Source organism: Anarhichas minor, unplaced genomic scaffold (assembly GCF_050575085.1).
Source record: "Anarhichas minor isolate MPS153535 unplaced genomic scaffold, ASM5057508v1 ptg000140l, whole genome shotgun sequence".
Taxonomy (NCBI): Eukaryota; Metazoa; Chordata; class Actinopteri; order Perciformes; family Anarhichadidae; genus Anarhichas; species Anarhichas minor.
In genome coordinates this window covers 430001-449129 of record NW_027466586.1, presented here as the reverse complement: position 1 = coordinate 449129, position 19129 = coordinate 430001, and the positions used below count along the sequence as shown (strand labels likewise).

Sequence of the window (19129 nt, the reverse complement as noted above, 5' to 3'; positions counted from 1 at the left end):
TGGTGCAGGAGGTTTGTCCGGTTACCGTAGAAACGACCCCCCCCCCCCCCCCCTGTAAACAGCTTCCCGGGCCTCCATTGGTCCGCTGGTTTCCATGGCGCCTCATTTTTAATCACGCTCAAGTCAACTGATGCTGCTGCCAGAAGGGTTCTCAAGCTGAGGCCGCGGACCCAACATTTGCCTTTTGACTGGAGCAAACGGAGGATTACTTCAATTCTACAGCAATTGAACTATATATATATATATTTATATACCTTTACTGCATTGAGCTGAAAATACTACTGTACTTTTACTGCATGAAGCCGGCGATACTTGTGTACTTTTACTGCATGACGCTCAGAATACTATACAGTACTTTCTGCTCCATGCAGGATTTTAAAAACAGGACTTTTATTTCCAGAGTTTGTGTTTATGTAACTGTGTGTGTGTGTGTGTGTGTGTGTGTGTGCTTTAGTTCATGGGACAGAGGGGCCAAACAAAAAGCTGTGACCCCTGATCGGTGTGTTAGTGTGTGTATGTGTGTGTGTTTCCTGAGGCCTCTCAAAGACTGTAAAGCAATAAAAACGTCCTCTTCACTCTAGTCCTAACGTGGAGCGTTGTGTCCAACACCTGCTCACACACTCACACTCACACACTCACACACACACACTGATGTGAAAGAGAGAAACAGGTGAGTTTCATCCACTGAACGTTCTGGAGGTCTCCTTTCAGAATAAAAGGTGTGCAGATATTACAATAGAAGAAGAAGAAGAAGAAGAAGAAGAAGAAGAAGAAGTCAGTCTGGATCGTCTATTGAAACTTAAAACATTCGCTGAAATAAAAAAGAGAGAAACAGTGAAATTATGTTTTTCTATTTAACATCATTTCTTTTAAAATATAAAATACATTTGAACACATTCACCGACAATTTCTGAACTTCTAGTTTTTCAAACATTGTAAAGCTTCAAACAGGAAACAGATGGTGTTTTATATTTTATAAAGGAGATCCATCATTTTATGACTTTATAATATATTATCATTTGTGATATTTCAATTATTAAATATTGTATTATAATTGTTACTGTTACTTTTATTATGGTTGTATTAATTCTATATTTTCTATCAACTCTAACTGTTGACATATTTGCAGTATTCAGATTTTCTACTTCGGTAAAAGTAATACAGTGACGTACAAATACTCCATTACAAGTAACAATACATTCAGAATCCCACTGAGGTACAAAGCAACAAAGAATTATATTATTATTATTATTGTACTATTACTACTGATAAATCAACATGTATGCTTTAACTACGTTTCATTTGTTTTATAAGACGATCGTATGTAAAGTAACTAAAACTGTCAAATATATGGAGGGAAGTAAAAGTATGAAAGTACAATACTGCTGTACTTTTACTGCACGGAGCTGAGAATACAATAGTACTTTTAAAACAAACATGAAATCCACACGTCCAGAAAAGACATGCAGGCTTGTACTCCATGTCCAGTAGTACTTTTCAAAGTACTGTCCTCCAGTTTGATGTAGCGACATGATGGAACCAGAGAAACCAGTAAAGTCAGCCGGAGGAAACTGGTCTTCATTGTGTTTCTGATCACAACACTCTGGAGACGAGACAGACAGACAGACAGAGTCCTCAGACAGACAGGGATGGAGACAGATTACAGAGAGACAGGTCCGATGGTGGACTTGACTCAGACAGAAAAGTATTTTTTTATTATTTTATCACGCACAAATGGAAAACTTTATACGTCTGACATATTGCAAGTGTTCTGTAAATTCAGCTCCATCTTCTTTAAAAAAGAAAAACTAGAACTAATATTGACAAAACAAATGAAAGAAAAACAGAAATATGAATCAACAAAGTGTCTCTGTTGATTCTATAAATCCTCCAGGACTTAAACTTAGAACCAGAAGAAGGAAAATAATCAGAGGCTCAAATATTAAATTACTGTAACTAACATTTGTATTAGAAAATGACTTAAACGTTGAATAAAATCACTTAACATAAAATTATTTGAACCAGTTTATATGTAAATACATCACACAGGTGGACAAACCTGAGAGTTTATCAGCTCCGATCAATGGAATCAATAACTTCTGTTATAAACAATAATCTCAGTTTGTTTGCTTCATCCAAAGATTATTTAAATTTACAGTCAAAACATTTGTTCTGAGGACTTCAGCAAGTTAAAGTCTGTTGATTCATAATTTAAAATAACGTTCAGCCTGTTTAATGAACAGAATAACACAGTGGTAGAAAGTTATAAGATCATTTTTTAATACAATGACTTACTGACTTTATAAACACCTGATATTATAGAAGGAACACAAGAATTAATTGAAATCTTTCATAGAATTAGTTATAATTCTTTAAAGTGTAACTCTAGTGAAGCTGGATGTGTTCACAGGTAATGCTCCATGTGGACACAAGAGGGCGCCAGATTCATGTTAATGCCCACGTTCTGTTTGATTCACATTGTTTAGTTATTTTACATTATAACATTGAACTCATACATTTTTTTGTGCATTCAAAGATATTATTTGGTATCATAACTACTAAAACCACATAGTATATATGCAGCAGTACCGAATGTTTAAAAAACTAATATACATACATTTACATGGTAAAAGCACTAATACCACACAGTACAAATACTCTTAGTAAAGGATCTGAATACTTCCTCCACCAGTGAACCGAACAGACAGTATTTAGACCTTACAGACTGAAGTTAAAGGGTTAAACACAGACCGTATTTAGACCTTACAGACTGAAGTTAAACACAGACCGTATTTAGACCTTACAGACTGAAGTTAAAGGGTTAAACACACAGTGAGGAGGATTGTGTGATCAGCTCCATGATACATAATAGATGAGCTGAATTATTCACTCACATGAGGAGGAGACTGTTCTGGTCCCATCTGTCCTCAGGACGTCCCACACATGTCCCTCATGAGAAATAGATCTACTACGTTTATATTAATCCTGCAGCTTCCTGCCAGGTTTTATTTTACTTTTACTGGTGTGTAATAGAAAATATATTTTAGATTTAAAAATATATATATTATATATTCAATGGAATATGACATTAACATGATATAATATAATACAGTATGGGATATAGTATGGAAATGAATTAATAATAATCAAATATAACATAAGTATAGTACAGTTTGCATACCTGCCAAACGAAGCAGCCAATCAGCTCTGTGGATTCACCAGATATCCACTCAAACAAATGACGTCAGTGCGTTCACACCAAACGCGAATTTGCGATGGCGCGGCGCGATGGATCGCCCCAAACGCATGAGTTGAAATTTTTCAACTTCGGCGAAATATTCGCGTGACGCTTTGGCGCGATAGCCTATCAGCGTTGAGTTGCTTCCCCTGTCACTGACTTCCTGCCGTTGTTGAATCAGGAAATAAATCCTGTAGCCGTGTGTGTTCACCCAGAGCTCTACGATACCTCATATCAATAGAGACCGGACTATGTGTATATGTGTGTGTGTGTAAACCATATGGTACAAACAATGAATAGACGCTGCCGTATTTACGTCTACATGACGTTATTGAGTGTTGGTGGAGCTGCTACAATGTTAGCATAGCCTAGCACCGATCCATCCGAGCTCCATTGAGAAGACAAGTAGCCTACAAATCGGCATCATTACGTAGTTATTTTAGAGTCCCTTTTTGTCGGTTTATTGCCGTTAAATCACAGCCAGATCAGTTTATGTTGTGTTCATACAGCTGTAGTAAACAGCGACCTGTGGCTCACTAGACACAGTGAATACAGCTCGATAAAATCTACGGAGCTCCTCTGGACAATGTTATGAACCAGACATGACGGCGTTTAGTTTCCCGGGATATCTGTGACTTCCACAACACGTACTAAGCAGAAATACAGGTTATTTTTTTCATGGTTAATGGCGGACAGTTGAACGGCTTTCAGGGCGATAAGCCACGCCCCCTCTCCGGCGCATCAAGCGCGAATGAACACAAATAGTCCTCGGCGAGACCGGCGGCGCGATTGACGCGAATTTGCGGCGAATTCGTTTGGTGTGAACACGGCATTACGAACGTGGACAATCCACCGGGACAACCACGGGGGGCGGGTACGTTGCGTTGTTACCGCCTGAGAATCCCGCTTGACTCCGCCCATCGGAAGTGTCTCTGAGGAGTTAACACAATCGCACCAAAGTAAGCTTAAACGCTTCAGCCAATCAGCGCTTCCAGCTAAACATGAGCCAGTTGTTTTATTTAACGTACAAGTACTAGACATCCTGATCCACACTCCAGACCTGCTGGTGGCGGTAATTCCGCCAATTTATTGTTTGCCAACAAACCTCAAAAAAGAAGAAGAAGAAGAAGAAGCGCTTCCAGCTAGTTTACCGTCTCGCTCCGCAGCCGACCAATCCGAAAGCGCGCTGCTCTTTGTTGTTGGTGACGACATGAAAATATTGTTGTTGCTGCTGCTTCGAGAGGTCTGCGGAGGGAGACGGACAGGGAGGACAGGGGCTTTAACGGGCTCAGAGGCGTCGAATCTTTGCGACCATTTTATTTTATTATTATATTTTTATTAAAGCAACGTGCGTGTTGCGGAGCAGCAGCGGTCATGTCGGTGAATATGGACGAACTGAGACATCAGGTCATGATCAACCAGTTTGTTTTGACTGCTGGATGCGCCGCGGATCAGGCGAAGCAGCTCCTGCAAGCGGCCCACTGGCAGTTTGAGGTGAGGAGGACCGTGTTTATCTTATCTTCACCCTTCATTCGATCTTCTTAGTAGTGTGCGCGAGCTGTTCACACGTTTAGATCGACTCCTCGTGAGTGTTTTAAGTCCTGTTTTTACCACCACGCGCTCCTGTAAGCTAACATAAGCTAAGCTAGCAGCACTGAGGACGTGGTGCTCCGTTTTTTTGTTGTTTACATTCTCGACAGGAATCCACCGTGTCATTGCCAAGCTAGTTGTTGTTAGCCTAGCTGCTAGCATCCTCTATAGAGACATGATGGACACTCAAAGCTAGATGTTTGTTTTGGGAGAGGATGTTCTCAGGTTTGTATGTTCTCGGGGTTTGTGCTTTGGCTGTTTTCAGGGTTTGGATGGCCCTTGGGGGTCAATGTCATCTTAGAATGACATTAAATGTATGGACGCCCATTTCTGACAATGTGACGTAAAAAAAGTATTACGTCATTGTTTTGAGATCTAGATACTAAGTCTTTATTATGAGATACTAAGTCTTTATTTTGAGATACTAAGTCTTTATTTTGAGATACTAAGTCTTTATTACGAGATACTAAATCTTTAGTATGAGATACTAAGTCTTTATTATGAGATACTAAGTCTTTATTATGAGATACTATGTCTTTATTTTCAGATACTAAGTCTTTATTATCAGATACTAAGTCTTTATTATGAGATACTAAGTCTTTATTATGAGATACTATGTCTTTATTTTCAGATACTAAGTCTTTATTATCAGATACTAAGTCTTTATTATCAGATACTAAGTCTTTATTTTGAGATACTAAGTCTTTATTATCAGATACTAAGTCTTTATTTTGAGATACTAAGTTTATTATGAGATACTAAGTCTTTATTTTGAGATACTAAGTCTTTATTACGAGATACTAAGTCTTTATTACGAGATACTAAGTCTTTATTACGAGATACTAAGTCTTTGTTACGAGATACTAAGTCTTTGTTACGAGATACTAAGTCTTTGTTACGAGATACTAAGTCTTTATTACGAGATACTAAGTCTTTATTACGAGATACGAAGTCTTTATTACGAGATACTAAGTCTTTATTACGAGATACTAAGTCTTTATTACGAGATACTAAGTCTTTATTACGAGATACTAAGTCTTTATTACGAGACACGAAGTCTTTATTACGAGACACGAAGTCTTTATTACGAGACACTAAGTCTTTATTACGAGACACTAAGTCTTTATTACGAGACACGAAGTCTTTATTACGAGACACGAAGTCTTTATTACGAGACACTAAGTCTTTATTACGAGACACGAAGTCTTTATTACGAGACACTAAGTCTTTATTACGAGACACTAAGTCTTTATTGTATCTTTATAATGATTTACAGGATATTTTTTCATCTTATTGCCTTCCATAGATAGCAGCTTCTATTAAAACACGATGGTCCCTTCTGGGTTGTTGTTGAGGAAGCGTATCCTGGTCCTGGTCCGTCCTTTAGAGCTCAGCAGGGTTTTTACTCTAATGTCAACATGTTGAAATCACCTCCAGCTCAGTCTGCTGATGTTTAACTCTTAACTTAAAACATTTTAGACTTTAAACCGACGCCCTCACATTTGCGGCCTGAACAACTTTTTTGACTTTAGCCGATAACATTTAGACATTAAAATCTGAAACGTCCTTCAGTCTGTTTGAACTAATATATATTTATATATATATATAAATAAATAAAATCTCTTCCAATCAGAACCCTGGGAACACGAACAGCCCCATTGTTTTCTGGTCATTGATGCATCTCGTCAGACCTGATGACACGTTCTCTTCCATTACTCATGATGATAAAGTTCAGGTCCGGCTTGTTTGTTCAGATCAAATCTCACAGGATAAAGAACGGATTCCTGTCTGCTAAAAACAATCCTGTAGTCACATTTATCTCCTCGTGTTATACAACGGAACACTTAACTTTTAAAACCTCTGGATTATTTTAGTTGTTGGTAACTTTACAAGATATAAGAGGTCAAATGTGATTATTTATGGACTGATTGAGAAGCATGATCATAAACAGTGTTTTTAATCTGTCTATTCTCTGCTTTTGTGTCTTTAATATGAAAGTAAACTGATGTTATTCAGGTTTTGTTAATCTGACAAAACAAGGTTTTTGAACTAATTTGGGAAACTGATTTCACCATTTTTAAATTGAAAGACAAAAGAGATTATCAACTTTAATTAGTTATTTGGTTTATTAAAATGTTAAAGTGTCTCCTAAAGAAGACGACGTCCTCTAATGTCTCCTTTTGTTCACTGTCACAGAAACCAGAACATTCACATTTAAAGAACTGGACTTTTTATTTCTTCCTAAACTACTTAAACCGATTATCAAAATAGTTTCTGGTTAATTTAATAGTTTATAAACTAAATCGCTGCAGCTGTTCTCCTCAGTTCATGTTCATGTCAGCTGACCTCTGGCTGAAATATTATCTCCGGGCTGTTGAACAGATGGTTCTGCTCCTCAAACCTGCTGAGGAGGAAGAGGAGGAATAGTAAGAGGAAGAATAGGAATGACAGAGGTCGAACCAACAGAACATGAATCAGTAATTATTGAGATCATCTGTTGATTATTCTTAAAGCTAAAGAGACAAACGGCTTCTTTGTCACACATCACACTGAACATCTTTGGATTTGGGACAAAAGCTATTTGAATGTGAAATTAAAATGGAACATATCCCGTAATCCCGTAACGTTCTTTCAACTGAAACATAAAGGAGCGCTCTCAGAAATAAGAAACTGAAAGTACAAAAGTTGAACTGCCTTCCTCCTCCAGTGAGCTCTGTATGTTTAATAAATGCAGTTATTTACAAGGACGACTATTACATATATTCTCCATTTAATAAGTGACGTCTTGAAATGTCTTGAAGATGTAAAACAGAAACGAAAAGAGCAGGAAGCGGATATTTGGTGTCTTTTCTCCCTCAATGATTTGATATTATTGGACTGAATGAGAGAGTTGTGTTTAAAACAGACGAGTGTGAAACCTCACAACAAATAAACGGAGATCTTTCTTTTATGATCGAGACAGAAATCAGACCGCCGTCTGGTAAATAAACAGGAGGATCTGAACTACAGTCAGTATTTTAACTAACGGAGAATTAAACTCGTATGTTTCTCAGTACGTAAACAAAATGAATTCAGCCAACAGGAAGCTCACAGGCTGGTGGCTCCAGGTTTGGGTCCAGGTCCAGGGTGGGCATCGCTGATGGTCTGACAGGGAGTGAAGGGACCTGGGTCTGTATTTGAACTGAGAGGCTGATTAGAATGCGACACAGGTGAGCAGATGGGCGGAGCCATCAGGTGACAAGGAACCTGATGATGAAGAGAAATATCCTTCACCAAAATACCGGATGTTTGAGAAATAAATACTTAAAACGTTTAACTTTACACTTGTTTAATTTCAGTTGTTTAACTTTACGCTCGTTTAACTTTGCGCTCGTTTAAATTTGCGCTCGTTAAATTTGCACTCGTTTAACTTTACAGTCGTTTAACTTTACACTCGTTTAACTTCAGTCATTTAACTTTACACTCGTTTAACTTCAGTCATTTAACTTTACACTCGTTTAACTTTACAGTTGTTTAACTCTACAGTCGTTTAACTTTACACTCGTTTAGCTTTACAATTGTTAAACTTTACAGTCGTTTAACTTTACACTTTCATCACTGATGTTCGCAGAACGACTCTTTAATCTGTTTTGAACGTGAAAACATCCGACACACCAAGGTCAAAGAAGAATTAGCACTCCACCGTAGTGTTGTTACGTCTCTACTAGGGGAATCAAACCTCCGGCAGAGAGAAACGCTGGTTTTACAGCAGCAGGTCCTGAGAACTGACCTGAGATCAGCGTGGACTCAACACAAAAGCAGCAGAGCTCTTTGAGATGTGGGTCACGTTGGACGGCAGACATTCCTGCTGCGCTGCTGCTGTTGTCAAACAACCAGACTGGGGGGAGGAGGAAGGGGGGAGGAAACCACAGCATTCATTGAAGTGTTGGTGAGAAAAGAGGCCTCCAGTGAAGAGAAGTCACGTGTCAGCGTTTCGTTAACGACTCCTTCAGTTTTCAGCTTCACCTCCAACGAGAGACTTTAAAAAGACATAAAACACCCTCCAGGACCAACAGGACTCTCATAGTAGAGACGAGTAAAAACGACATGTTTCTGTTTAACAACTCGTCTCCTTGTTGGTGCAGAGCGGCGGCCATGACAGCTGCTGTTACTCTTCATCGTGTTTCTTCCTCCAGCAGGGCTGAAAATAATCATTATTATCATTAATACGTCTTTATTTTATCAGTTTACTGGTGAAGAGTCCAAGGAAACGTCTTCAGATATAATAATAATAATAATATATTTACATAGTATCTCACAAACCAAAGACAAGCTCATCGTTCTCATTTTTTAGAAGCTGGAAACGTTTGTCAAAGATTAATTCATGTAATTAAAAGTAGAAGTTGATTATTTTCCTGTGAATGAACAAATCGTTTCTCGTTAATTTAGTAAATATCATAGATTTTATTTTACTTTTTTTGTTTCAAAAAGATACCAAAACAATATATAAAATTGTACATTTATTTCATGTCAATAATTTCATCTTTGTTGAGAAAGAAGTTTATTGTTTAAATTTTTCTAACAGAAACTTTGCTAACTTTTGAAAACTATTCTGTAACTTTATTATTGATAATTTAATTTAAGTATTTCTTGAAGCTTCTCAAATGTCTGCTGGTTTTCTTTCTCTTCTCTGATGTTTAACTAAATATCTTTTGACTGTTAAAAAATAAATGATTCATGTGTTAATAATAGTTCATAAATCATCAGTTTGATGAATCGTTTCATATTTATTTCAGTTTGATTATTGAGAGAAAAATGAGCCAAACGTTGTCAGACTTCACCCCCGAGACCAGGTCCTCGTCTCTGAGGTCTGAGGGGCTGAAAGACGAATGTTTGACTTCTGTACTCGTAGATGTCGTTGGTTTTTAATTTAAATAAATCATAATGTTTCTCTCTCTGCAGACGGCTTTAAGCTCCTTCTTCCAGGAGGCCAACATCCCCACACACCACCACCAGATGGTAAGTCCATGACCCCCCAAACCTGGTCTCAGACTCGGTACTGGACCAAGGGAGTGTGTGTGTGTGTGTGTGTGTGTGTGTGTGTGTGTGTGTGTGTGTGTGTGTGTGTGTGTGTGTGTGTGTGTGTGTGTGTGTGTGTGTGTGTGTGTGTGTGTGTGTGTGTGTGTGTGTGTGTGTGTGTGTGTGTGTGTGTGTGTGTGTGTGTGTGTGTGTGTGTCAGAGGTTTGTTTTCATTTTGGGTGCAGCTAGATGACATCATCTGGCCCGAGGCTCTGATGTCCCAACATGAGCACGGACAAAAGAGTCAGTGTTGCTGTAGTATCACTGCTGTGTACAGCAGTGATACTACAGCAAACAGTAGTATACAGCAGTAGTACTACTGTATACATCAGTACTCAGAGGAGCAGACTGAACTCCCTGAGGAGCCGAACAGGAAGCGATGAGTCACTCGTTCATTTGTTTATCAGACGTGTTTATTATTAATATCATCAGATTCTGATCACTTTGATTGATGGCTTTGTTGAGATGAAGAGGAAAGTAAATCTAATAAATCACGTTGATCACAAACCAGCAACATGTGAACTTCATTGATCTCATAGAACAGAGTGAAGCATCGCAGCAGAAGAACACATTAAAAACATCAACAGTGACAAAGAAGTGTTGAGACGGGAAGCTGAAATAAAACTGAAATAATAAAATTGCACTTTGGGTGTTGATTAATTATAGTTCTTCTTTTAGGGAGAAATGTTTTAACGAGTGTGTGTTTAACGTCCTCAGTTAGATCTGTTAAACCTAGGGCTGTGTAATATATCAATATATATAACAATATATATCCATATATATTCATATATGGATATATATTACTCACATCACTGATTATTTATCAGAAGTCAGTGTTTAAATATTCTGTAAAAACACAAACTCAACAATATAGATATGAAATTATTGTGTTATTTTCTGCTTTAACAACATGCATATTTTAAAGGCTTTAGGTTGTTTTATTCTTATCAACACTTTAATGATAGAGTTCTGAGCCGTTTGTTTTATAAATCTTTATTATAAATAAAACGGTCACAAAAGAGGAAATAATCTGATCAAATATAAGTAAAACTTAAAAACCAAACGTTGATCAATCAGTGAAGAGATAATCTCCAGTAGATTTAATAAATAAAATAAAACTGAAGGACGAACTCTCAGAAGCTGAAATGATTCTAAACATGAAAGACGTCGACGTCATCGTGAGATTTATTTATTTTAGAAACTACTTCCTGTTCATTCTTCTTCTTGTGTCCGTCCCTCAGATGTGCACCCCCAGAAACACTCCGGCCACGCCCCCTAACTTCCCGGACACCATCACCATGTTCTCTAAGCTGCGGGCGTCAGACTCCGGAGGCTCCGCCTCCTCTCAGGCAGCGTCTATGGCCTGCTCCCCCCCGGCCCCCCCCTCCTTCTGGGCCTCCTCCCCCCCGGGTCACCAGCCGGCCTGGCTGCCCCCGTCCTCGCCCACGGGCCACCACATGCACCACCACCACTTCCTCCACCACCACCACCACCACCTGCAGCAGACGCCCATGTGGCCCCCCGGGGGCTCCCAGCCCAGCGGGGCCCCGCAGGCCCCCGTCGTGTCGGCGCTCCACGGCCAGAGATGAGGTGGAGCAGCGAGGAGCGGGGGGGTGTTAGGGGGGAAGGGGGGGGGGGGTCATGGGTGGAATGAGAGGAAGTGAAAAAAAGACTGTTTTCCTCTCTGTGTTTTCTAGTGAAGACTCAGCAGGAGACTCTTCATCACTAGATATACAAGCTGAGGAAGAACGGATAATGATGATGATGAGCAACATGACTCAGTCTCTGGTCTTCATCATCAGCTCAAACAGACCCAGCAGAGCGATCAATGGTTCTCAAACTCTTCTTCTCTCGTTCAGAAACCAGCAGATAAACAAACGGAGGGGTTGAGGGTGAGACGGGTTTGAGGGTGAGACGGGGTTGAGGGTGAGACGGGGTTGAGGGTGAGACGGCCTCAGACGGTCAGAGGTGATCATAGAGTTTCATCTTCAGCCATGAACCTGATCCTCGACGTCTGAGGCACAAACATTAAAACATTTTAAAGACCTGGATGAGAAAATATTCTCTCTGCTGCTCATAAACATTTTTTAAATTATTTTCCTCTGATCCAAACAAAGATGGCTGCGTCTGTGTTTTAATGTGAGCGACGTCATAGAGAGGCAGAGTCATGACATCACTTCCTGTCCAGCCTCTGATCCTCTAGACGTCTAATCTATAATTCAGCTCCGACTGAAACAAAGTGAAACTACAACTTCTTTAGTGAGCAGACAAAGAAACTACAGCTCCCATGTCTGTGTCCGTTAAAGGCAGCTAGAAACAACTACTGATGAAATAACAATAGAAACGGTAATCAAAGAAACAATTACTCGTTGGAAGCTTCTTTTAAAGAGTATCAGATGATCAGTTTACATTATACACGATAAATGTAACATTTATAAAATTAATATCTTTTCATCCAACAAAATACTTTAATCCAGATTTGTAGTTTAGCTTTTTAAAAAATTATATTTTGTCTGAGTGAACGAGTTCTATTCACGAAAGAATTTACTTTAATAAAAAGAGTCATTTATTCCGATGAAGCACTTCATTCATATTCAGGCTTTTGTTGAAGATTTGTTTCGGGCAATGACTCATAAAGTATACGGACGGACATTAAAAACCTCAAGAGAAGCTTTGAATGGAAGATAATAACATTCACGTCGGCTCTCTATTTGAATAGATTCACATTATTTTATAGTTTATATACAAAAAGATTATTATATTGTTATATTTCTGACTTCCTGGATCAAAGATAAATTACATATTTTAGTTTTTTTGCAGCCGACGGAATATAATTTCATCCAGAGGTGAATATATAAAGAGTATAAAGTCTAAATATGATGGATGGGTTTGGTGGAACGGCAATAATTTGAAGAGATGTTTTTGTTATGAATTTTTTTTTAAAATTTCCTTATGAAGAGGATTGATTTCCTGTTTGTTGATAATGAGGCAAGTTTTTGTAAATAAAGCCAAAAGACACATTTTAATCCGATTTCATTTGAATCTGATTTAACGGTTTAAGTTCAAAGAGAAGAGCGATGCTTCAGATCCAGACGACTCTTTTAGTTCTAAAACATCAGTTTAAAGTCACCTTCTCTCCACAAAGAGGAACCCGTTCTACATCATTTATTTCTTCGCTCAGACAATCAACCATTTCCTGTTTGAGGTTTTCACTATCGGAGATGAGATTATACTTTAGCATCGGGTGTTTGTTTACGTCTTTAAGGAGTTTATAGGTTCAGGGATCATAATCCATCACGGTGAACAACGTCCTCACAGAATCACCTTTAACGGCCAACTGACATCAATAAAGTCTTTATTATTTATTATCTTTATTCATCAAGTGAAACAGTGAAACATGTCAGAACTCTAAATATAGTTTATCATGTAAAACGAGTATTTTCACAACTTTTATGATCTTTGACTTTTTAAAATGACTCGTTTATGTTTTCATTACTCTGATTACCTCCAGCGGTGTAAAGTAACTAAGTACATTAACTAAAGTACTTTACTTGAGTATTAGTATGTGACATATTGTACTTTTCACTGCACTATGTTTGTCTGACAGATTAGTTGCAGATAAAGATTTTTCAGAAGATAAATCAGAATCAGCTGCAACGTAAACAGAAAATAATCCAATATTTTATAATAAGATTCCTTTTGCTTTTGATACTTTGAGTACATTTAGTTTCTAATACTTTCTGAGGTATAAATGAATGCAGACTTTGTGTCTTATCCTCACTGAAATGAATGGAAGTCAACGGTAGAAGCGGTACATTGTTCACTGTGGTGGATTACATCGCTCCTCACTGAAATGAATGGAAGTCAACGGTAGAAGCGGTACATTGAACGTGTCTTAAACGGAGCAGCGTGGTGACGGTTCCGTGTGAAAGGAGTTCTGGTGTTTAGAGAACCAGCTGCAGGTTTCTCGGGCCGTCTTCGGACGAACGTTCAAACCGGCCTGAAGCTTCTCTGTTGAACTTTTCCTCCGGTCTTACCGAGGCTCAATCCACGGCTCTTTTGTAGAGAACGACTTTATGTTAATTTCCTCTGTTGAAAATGTGTATTTATACGTTTAATAAAAACACGGTATGATGTAAGTTTGTGTCGTTTCATCTCTTTGGTTTTTACTGTCGGAGCTAAGCGTCGCTCTGTTACGTTGCATGCGGAGGAAGGATGTGGTCGGAGCTGCTGTTTCTCATCAGACGGCGTGTGATCGATGCCGAGCGTCCCGACGTGACACCGCGGCGCTAAAGAGGAAGTTAGTGTGGAGTTACGTTCAATGACTCAAAGAGAATCATGAGCTGCAGCTGAGAGGTTGTAAAAACAGAGTGAAGTGACTCATGGAGCTTTAAAGAGACACTACTGAAGTAAAAGTACCACTACTTTAATGTACAAATACTCCTGTACAAGTATAACTCCCTGCTTTCAAAATCTTACTCAAGTAAAACAACAATACTGCTGTACTTTTACTGCACAGCTGAGAATACTGCTGTACTTTTACTGCACAGCTGAGAATACTTGTGATAAAGTAGGATTCAGAATACAGTACTTGAGTAAATATTCTCTCCGTCTTCATAATAAAATACTTCAGAACCAACACATTGACCACAAAAAGTCACATGACATAAAACCAACTTCTTCAACGACAGGAAGTGATCTGGAGCACTTCCAAGTAAAGCCCCCACCCTTTCATCTTTACTCGTCAGCACGTCCTTCCTGCTCTCGGCCTGATGTTTCTGATAACAGGAAGTCTACCGCTGCTTCCTCCCATGATGCAACACTCGGGGTCATGGCCTCCTGCCACACAGAGCTGACGTTAAACACACTGAGGATGTTTCTCTTCCGACATTTGAATGATTCATACATCAGTAATAAGTATTTATAGGAATTACACTAAAGTTCTGTATTTACTTCACGTTCTGACTCCGCTTTGTTTGAAACTTTAACATGAAGTTTGAAGATGAAACTATATGTTTGTGTTTTTAAAGATTTACGTCTTCAGTAGCAGCCAATGGGGTCGGAGCTCAGAGACACAGACAGGAAGTCAGATGGTATTAAGAGACGGACCAACACGTTGATAATAACAACAATATAGAGTAACAGACTTATAGTGTAGAAAGGGTCCATACATTGTAACTACAGGCTTCATTCAAGTATTTAATACGGGTACTGAAAAGCTTCATATTATAGTTATTATATTATTCTTAATAACAACACTTAAAGTGGCTGATCACAGAGAATCAAAGTGAAACAATAGAAACATCACGAGGTCACAGCACTGGACTGTTTGACATGTGATTCATGGAGCAAATCAAATGAATCCAATGACAACAATAAGAGGATGAAAGCTGCTTTACCTTCGGTCTGCACAACTTTACCACTGACAGAGAGTCGCCCCCTACAGGCCGGGAGGCTCGTCAGCGTGCCGCTCTGAGCTGCTCTCTGCTGCTGCTGAAGGACTGACGGAGCTCTGAGACGTGCAGCCCAGAGCCGACACGGGCCAGTCCCTCCCAGAGCTGCTGGAGGCTGGAAGGAAGAGGACGAGAGGACGAGAGCCCCGTCACTCACACTTACTGGCTTTGAGTTGGGACAAAGACTTAAAGACATAACATGCACATTAAAGGGCGGGACGTCCCAGTAACGGTCCTCATGTATTTAAATCCCAACATTCATATTTTGGTTGAAGTACGTATGTTTTAGCGTCAAAATGATATTATACGTGACCTGATGTAGGTTTCTGCATGATGACGTTGCTACATACATATCTATAGATATAGATATATATATATATCTATATCTATAGATATATATAAATACACATACAAAGGAATGTACTGCTGTGGACGCCACATTAGCTCTGATTCGAGAGTCAGACAATAACACAAAGTAACCGATGGTAACTTCTGTGTGTTGTGAATGGAGTCAGGTGTGTATGAAGAGAACATAGACAACTGCTTCAGTTCCCCTTCAGACAGCAAGGTAAAGAGGTGAAAGCAGTCTAAATATAAATCGTATTGATTCTTTAAGAGGTGGGCCTTTCTCTGCACCGTGTGAGCGGGTCTGAAGATGGACCAGCCTCTGGGGGTAAGCTCTATATTTCTGGGTTTTCAGTGTTCCCGGTGGATATCCGTCCTCCTGCTGCTTGTTTACAGTCCGATTAGAGACTTGAGATGTGAGACTGAAGTCGAGAGACGACGTCTACGACCAGATTGTTTCACAAGTAGTCAGTTTATGAGAAGATGAACCACCGTCAGGCGATGGACAGTGGGCTTCTCAGGTTACATTTAGCTCACGTAGTACTGACCAATCACCTTTGAGCAACGGGAAACCACAACGCTCCTCACAGCAAAACCTTCTGTTCATAGAGATTGTATTTAAGAGTCTGAAATACGGTCACAGCAGAACATTACTTTGCTCCATCGACTGTCGTAGAACACTGGCTGTGGAGAAGAACCTCACACTAACACACCTCTAGACATCACGACTGTCTCTTTAAGATCTGTGACAGTAAAAGAGGCAGACTAGTAAAACTCTGTGTGACGTCTGTAGTCTGTTGTTTTGAAGAAGCAGCGATGAGTTCAGGAGGTCGACTTGTTCAGACAGATATCGCTGCACACTGAACGTCTTTATACTGAGAGAGTCACACCTTTACCTGTCTGTGTCTGTGTGTGTGTGTGTGTGAGAGACTCACTTGAGCGGCTGCACTGAGCACTCTTGACACTGAGTGGGTGATGAACATCTGGAGAAGCGGTGGGTTTTTGGGGCAGAGAGCACCTGGTCTTGTCTTTAGCTTTACCTGCAGATATCAGAGGAACGAGGCAACAACATGCGATTAACAACAACAACAACAACAACAACCCAGCGGCTGTATCTCACCTCAACATTTACAGCTCTCAGACAAAATCACTGAGTGATATTTGTTCTGCTCATGAATCATGTTCAACAGCAAAGAGCAGGCAGAGACTCTGAACGCTTCAGCTGGTGTGAAATCACTTCATGTTTCACATTACGCAGAATATTATAGTAATGAAGATGACAACAACAACAACAACAACAACAACAACAACAACAACAACAACAACAACAACAATATAAAACAACTTCATAACCGTAGAATACATTTACCGTCTTTGGTAGAGATTGTAGGTAGTTTAGTTTCTGTATTTCTGGCAGGTGTGTTCAGGCGACCCTTGTAAATATGCCCGTCCAATCCGATGATGTCAACCTCCTCCGACTAACACACGCACACGCACACACACGTTAATGGTTAGCAGACAGCAGCTGATAACATCTGATTGATGTTTGTCCCATTCTCTTCTTTTCAGAACCAGGACTGAGAGGCATTATGTGTGTAGAATAATAGAAGAACATGTCACTGTTCTTGCTCTGATGTATATTTGACATGAGAATAAGGATGAGGATGAACACTGTCCCACCTGGTCCACCTCCATCTGGCTCTGGTGCTTCACGGTCTTCAGGCCGGTGCGTCTCTGATTGGTCGAGGTGAGCGTGTGACTCCCTCCGCAGCTCCGTGAGCCCTCAGAGATCCGCTCGCTGCTCGGTCAGACACAAGTTAAGACGTGAGGAGAGACACTAGAGTCTGATACCAGACTCTAGTGTCTCTCTCCTCACATGTTGACATGAGGAGAGAGACACTAGAGTCTGATACCAGACTCTAGTGTCTCTCTCCTCACATGTTGACATGAGGAGAGAGACACTAGAGTCTGATACCAGACTCTAGTGTCTCTCTCTCCTCACATGTTGACATGAGGAGAGAGACACTAGAGTCTGATACCAGACTCTAGTGTCTCTCTCCTCACATGTTGACATGAGGAGAGAGACACTAGAGTCTGATACCAGACTCTAGTGTCTCTCTCTCCTCACATGTTGACATGAGGAGAGAGACACTAGAGTCTGATACCAGACTCTAGTGTCTCTCTCCTCACATGTTGACATGAGGAGAGAGACACTAGAGTCTGATACCAGACTCTAGTGTCTCTCTCTCCTCACATGTTGACATGAGGAGAGAGACACTAGAGTCTGATACCAGCAGTAGATTTATAGATGTGGACGAGAGCAACAGGGAGATCAGGAACTGCATGAAAGCTGTTACTCTGCATTTAAATGTTATTCTGTGAATCTGAAAAAAGAGTCACACAATAACACAAACCTCCTCTCCCCTCCCTCCCTGTCCTCTCTCTCTCTCCATGTCTCTCCTCTCTCTCCTCCCGGTCTCTCCTCTCTCCTCCCTGTCCTTTCCTCTGTCCTCCTGCCCTCCCTTCCTGTCCTTTCTCCTCTCTCCTCCCTACCTTGTCTGGATCAGGTTTTCCCCGGCGGTGGTGCAGCAGCCGGTCCTGTCCCCGTGTCTCGGTGTCCCATGCATGCTGTCTATCTGGCTGCACATCACAGCGTGGCTCCTCTGGAGCTGCTCCCGTCTCCTGACTGCGGCCTCGTAGTTGAGGCGGTTGGTTCCTGGTTTCAGGCTGAGACGGAAGACCAGCTTACTACGGATCAGGTACTGAGACACTACCAGATACTCTGACTGTGTGAAGGATCAGACTATGTATGTGGGTTCTACGTTGAAGGTTCACCTTCATGAAACGTCCACAGACACAAAGTTTAAGTGAATTACTTTGAGACTCTGATGCCCCCTGGTGAACAGAGGACTCAGACAGAGGACTCAGACAGAGGACTCAGACAGAGACTCAGACAGAGGACTCAGACAGAGGACTCAGACAGAGGACTCAGACAGAGGACTCAGACAGAGGACTCAGACAGAGACTCAGACAGAGGACTCAGACAGAGACTCAGACAGAGGACTCAGACAGAGGACTCAGACAGAGGACTCAGATAGGGGACTCAGATGGGGGACTCACCTCCTGTAGTGCTGTCTGAACTGCTCCAGAGCGTACACAGTGAACGGCCTGATGGACTTGTGTGAGGGGAATCCAGAAGACGGCAGCTTCAGATGTCTTTTATCACCACAAACACACGAGAGCACATAAGAGACACGTTAAGGTATAACATTTAAAAAGGACACTAGAAATATAAACAGCAAACATGTTTATCTGTGGACACATCACCATGAGATAAATTGTGATAATGTCAGTATGAACTCACTGTCCGGGGGTGTGCATGACTACAGGTCGGTCACAGGAGAGGCAGTGAAATCTGTCCACCAGCTGTCTGGAAATACAACAC

The 19129-nt window shown here is 40.4% G+C and overlaps 2 protein-coding genes across 2 annotated transcripts in view; one reads left to right on the top strand and one right to left on the bottom strand.

Moving 5' to 3' along the window:
* The first annotated feature begins 4252 nt into the window (after positions 1–4252).
* On the top strand, positions 4253–14025 carry ubald2 (UBA-like domain containing 2). Its single transcript, XM_076085149.1, has 3 exons — positions 4253–4732; positions 9770–9826; positions 11128–14025. The coding sequence occupies exons 1-3, from the start codon at positions 4613–4615 to the stop codon at positions 11473–11475; spliced, it is 525 nt and encodes a 174-aa protein (XP_075941264.1). The 5' UTR covers positions 4253–4612; the 3' UTR covers positions 11476–14025.
* Positions 11526–19129, bottom strand: part of LOC142943565 (glutamine-rich protein 2-like) — an 11978-nt gene continuing 4374 nt past the window's right edge. The window contains exons 5-11 of the mRNA XM_076085148.1: positions 19049–19114; positions 18805–18900; positions 18238–18411; positions 17365–17482; positions 17054–17162; positions 16620–16724; positions 11526–15454 (exon numbers count right to left, since the gene is read on the bottom strand). Of these exons, the coding sequence (XP_075941263.1) occupies positions 15327–15454; positions 16620–16724; positions 17054–17162; positions 17365–17482; positions 18238–18411; positions 18805–18900; positions 19049–19114 (796 nt within the window). The 3' untranslated portion in view covers positions 11526–15326. The remainder of the gene's footprint in view (positions 15455–16619; positions 16725–17053; positions 17163–17364; positions 17483–18237; positions 18412–18804; positions 18901–19048; positions 19115–19129) is intronic.

Excerpts from the sequence above, each read along its gene's own strand:
- ubald2 (XM_076085149.1), top strand. The coding sequence starts at position 4,613 with ATGTCGGTGAATATGGACGAACTGAGACATCAGGTCATGATCAACCAG. Across the intron at positions 4,733-9,769 it reads CGGCCCACTGGCAGTTTGAG|ACGGCTTTAAGCTCCTTCTT; the intron begins GTGAGGAGGACC and ends CTCTCTCTGCAG. Across the intron at positions 9,827-11,127 it reads CCACACACCACCACCAGATG|ATGTGCACCCCCAGAAACAC; the intron begins GTAAGTCCATGA and ends TCCGTCCCTCAG.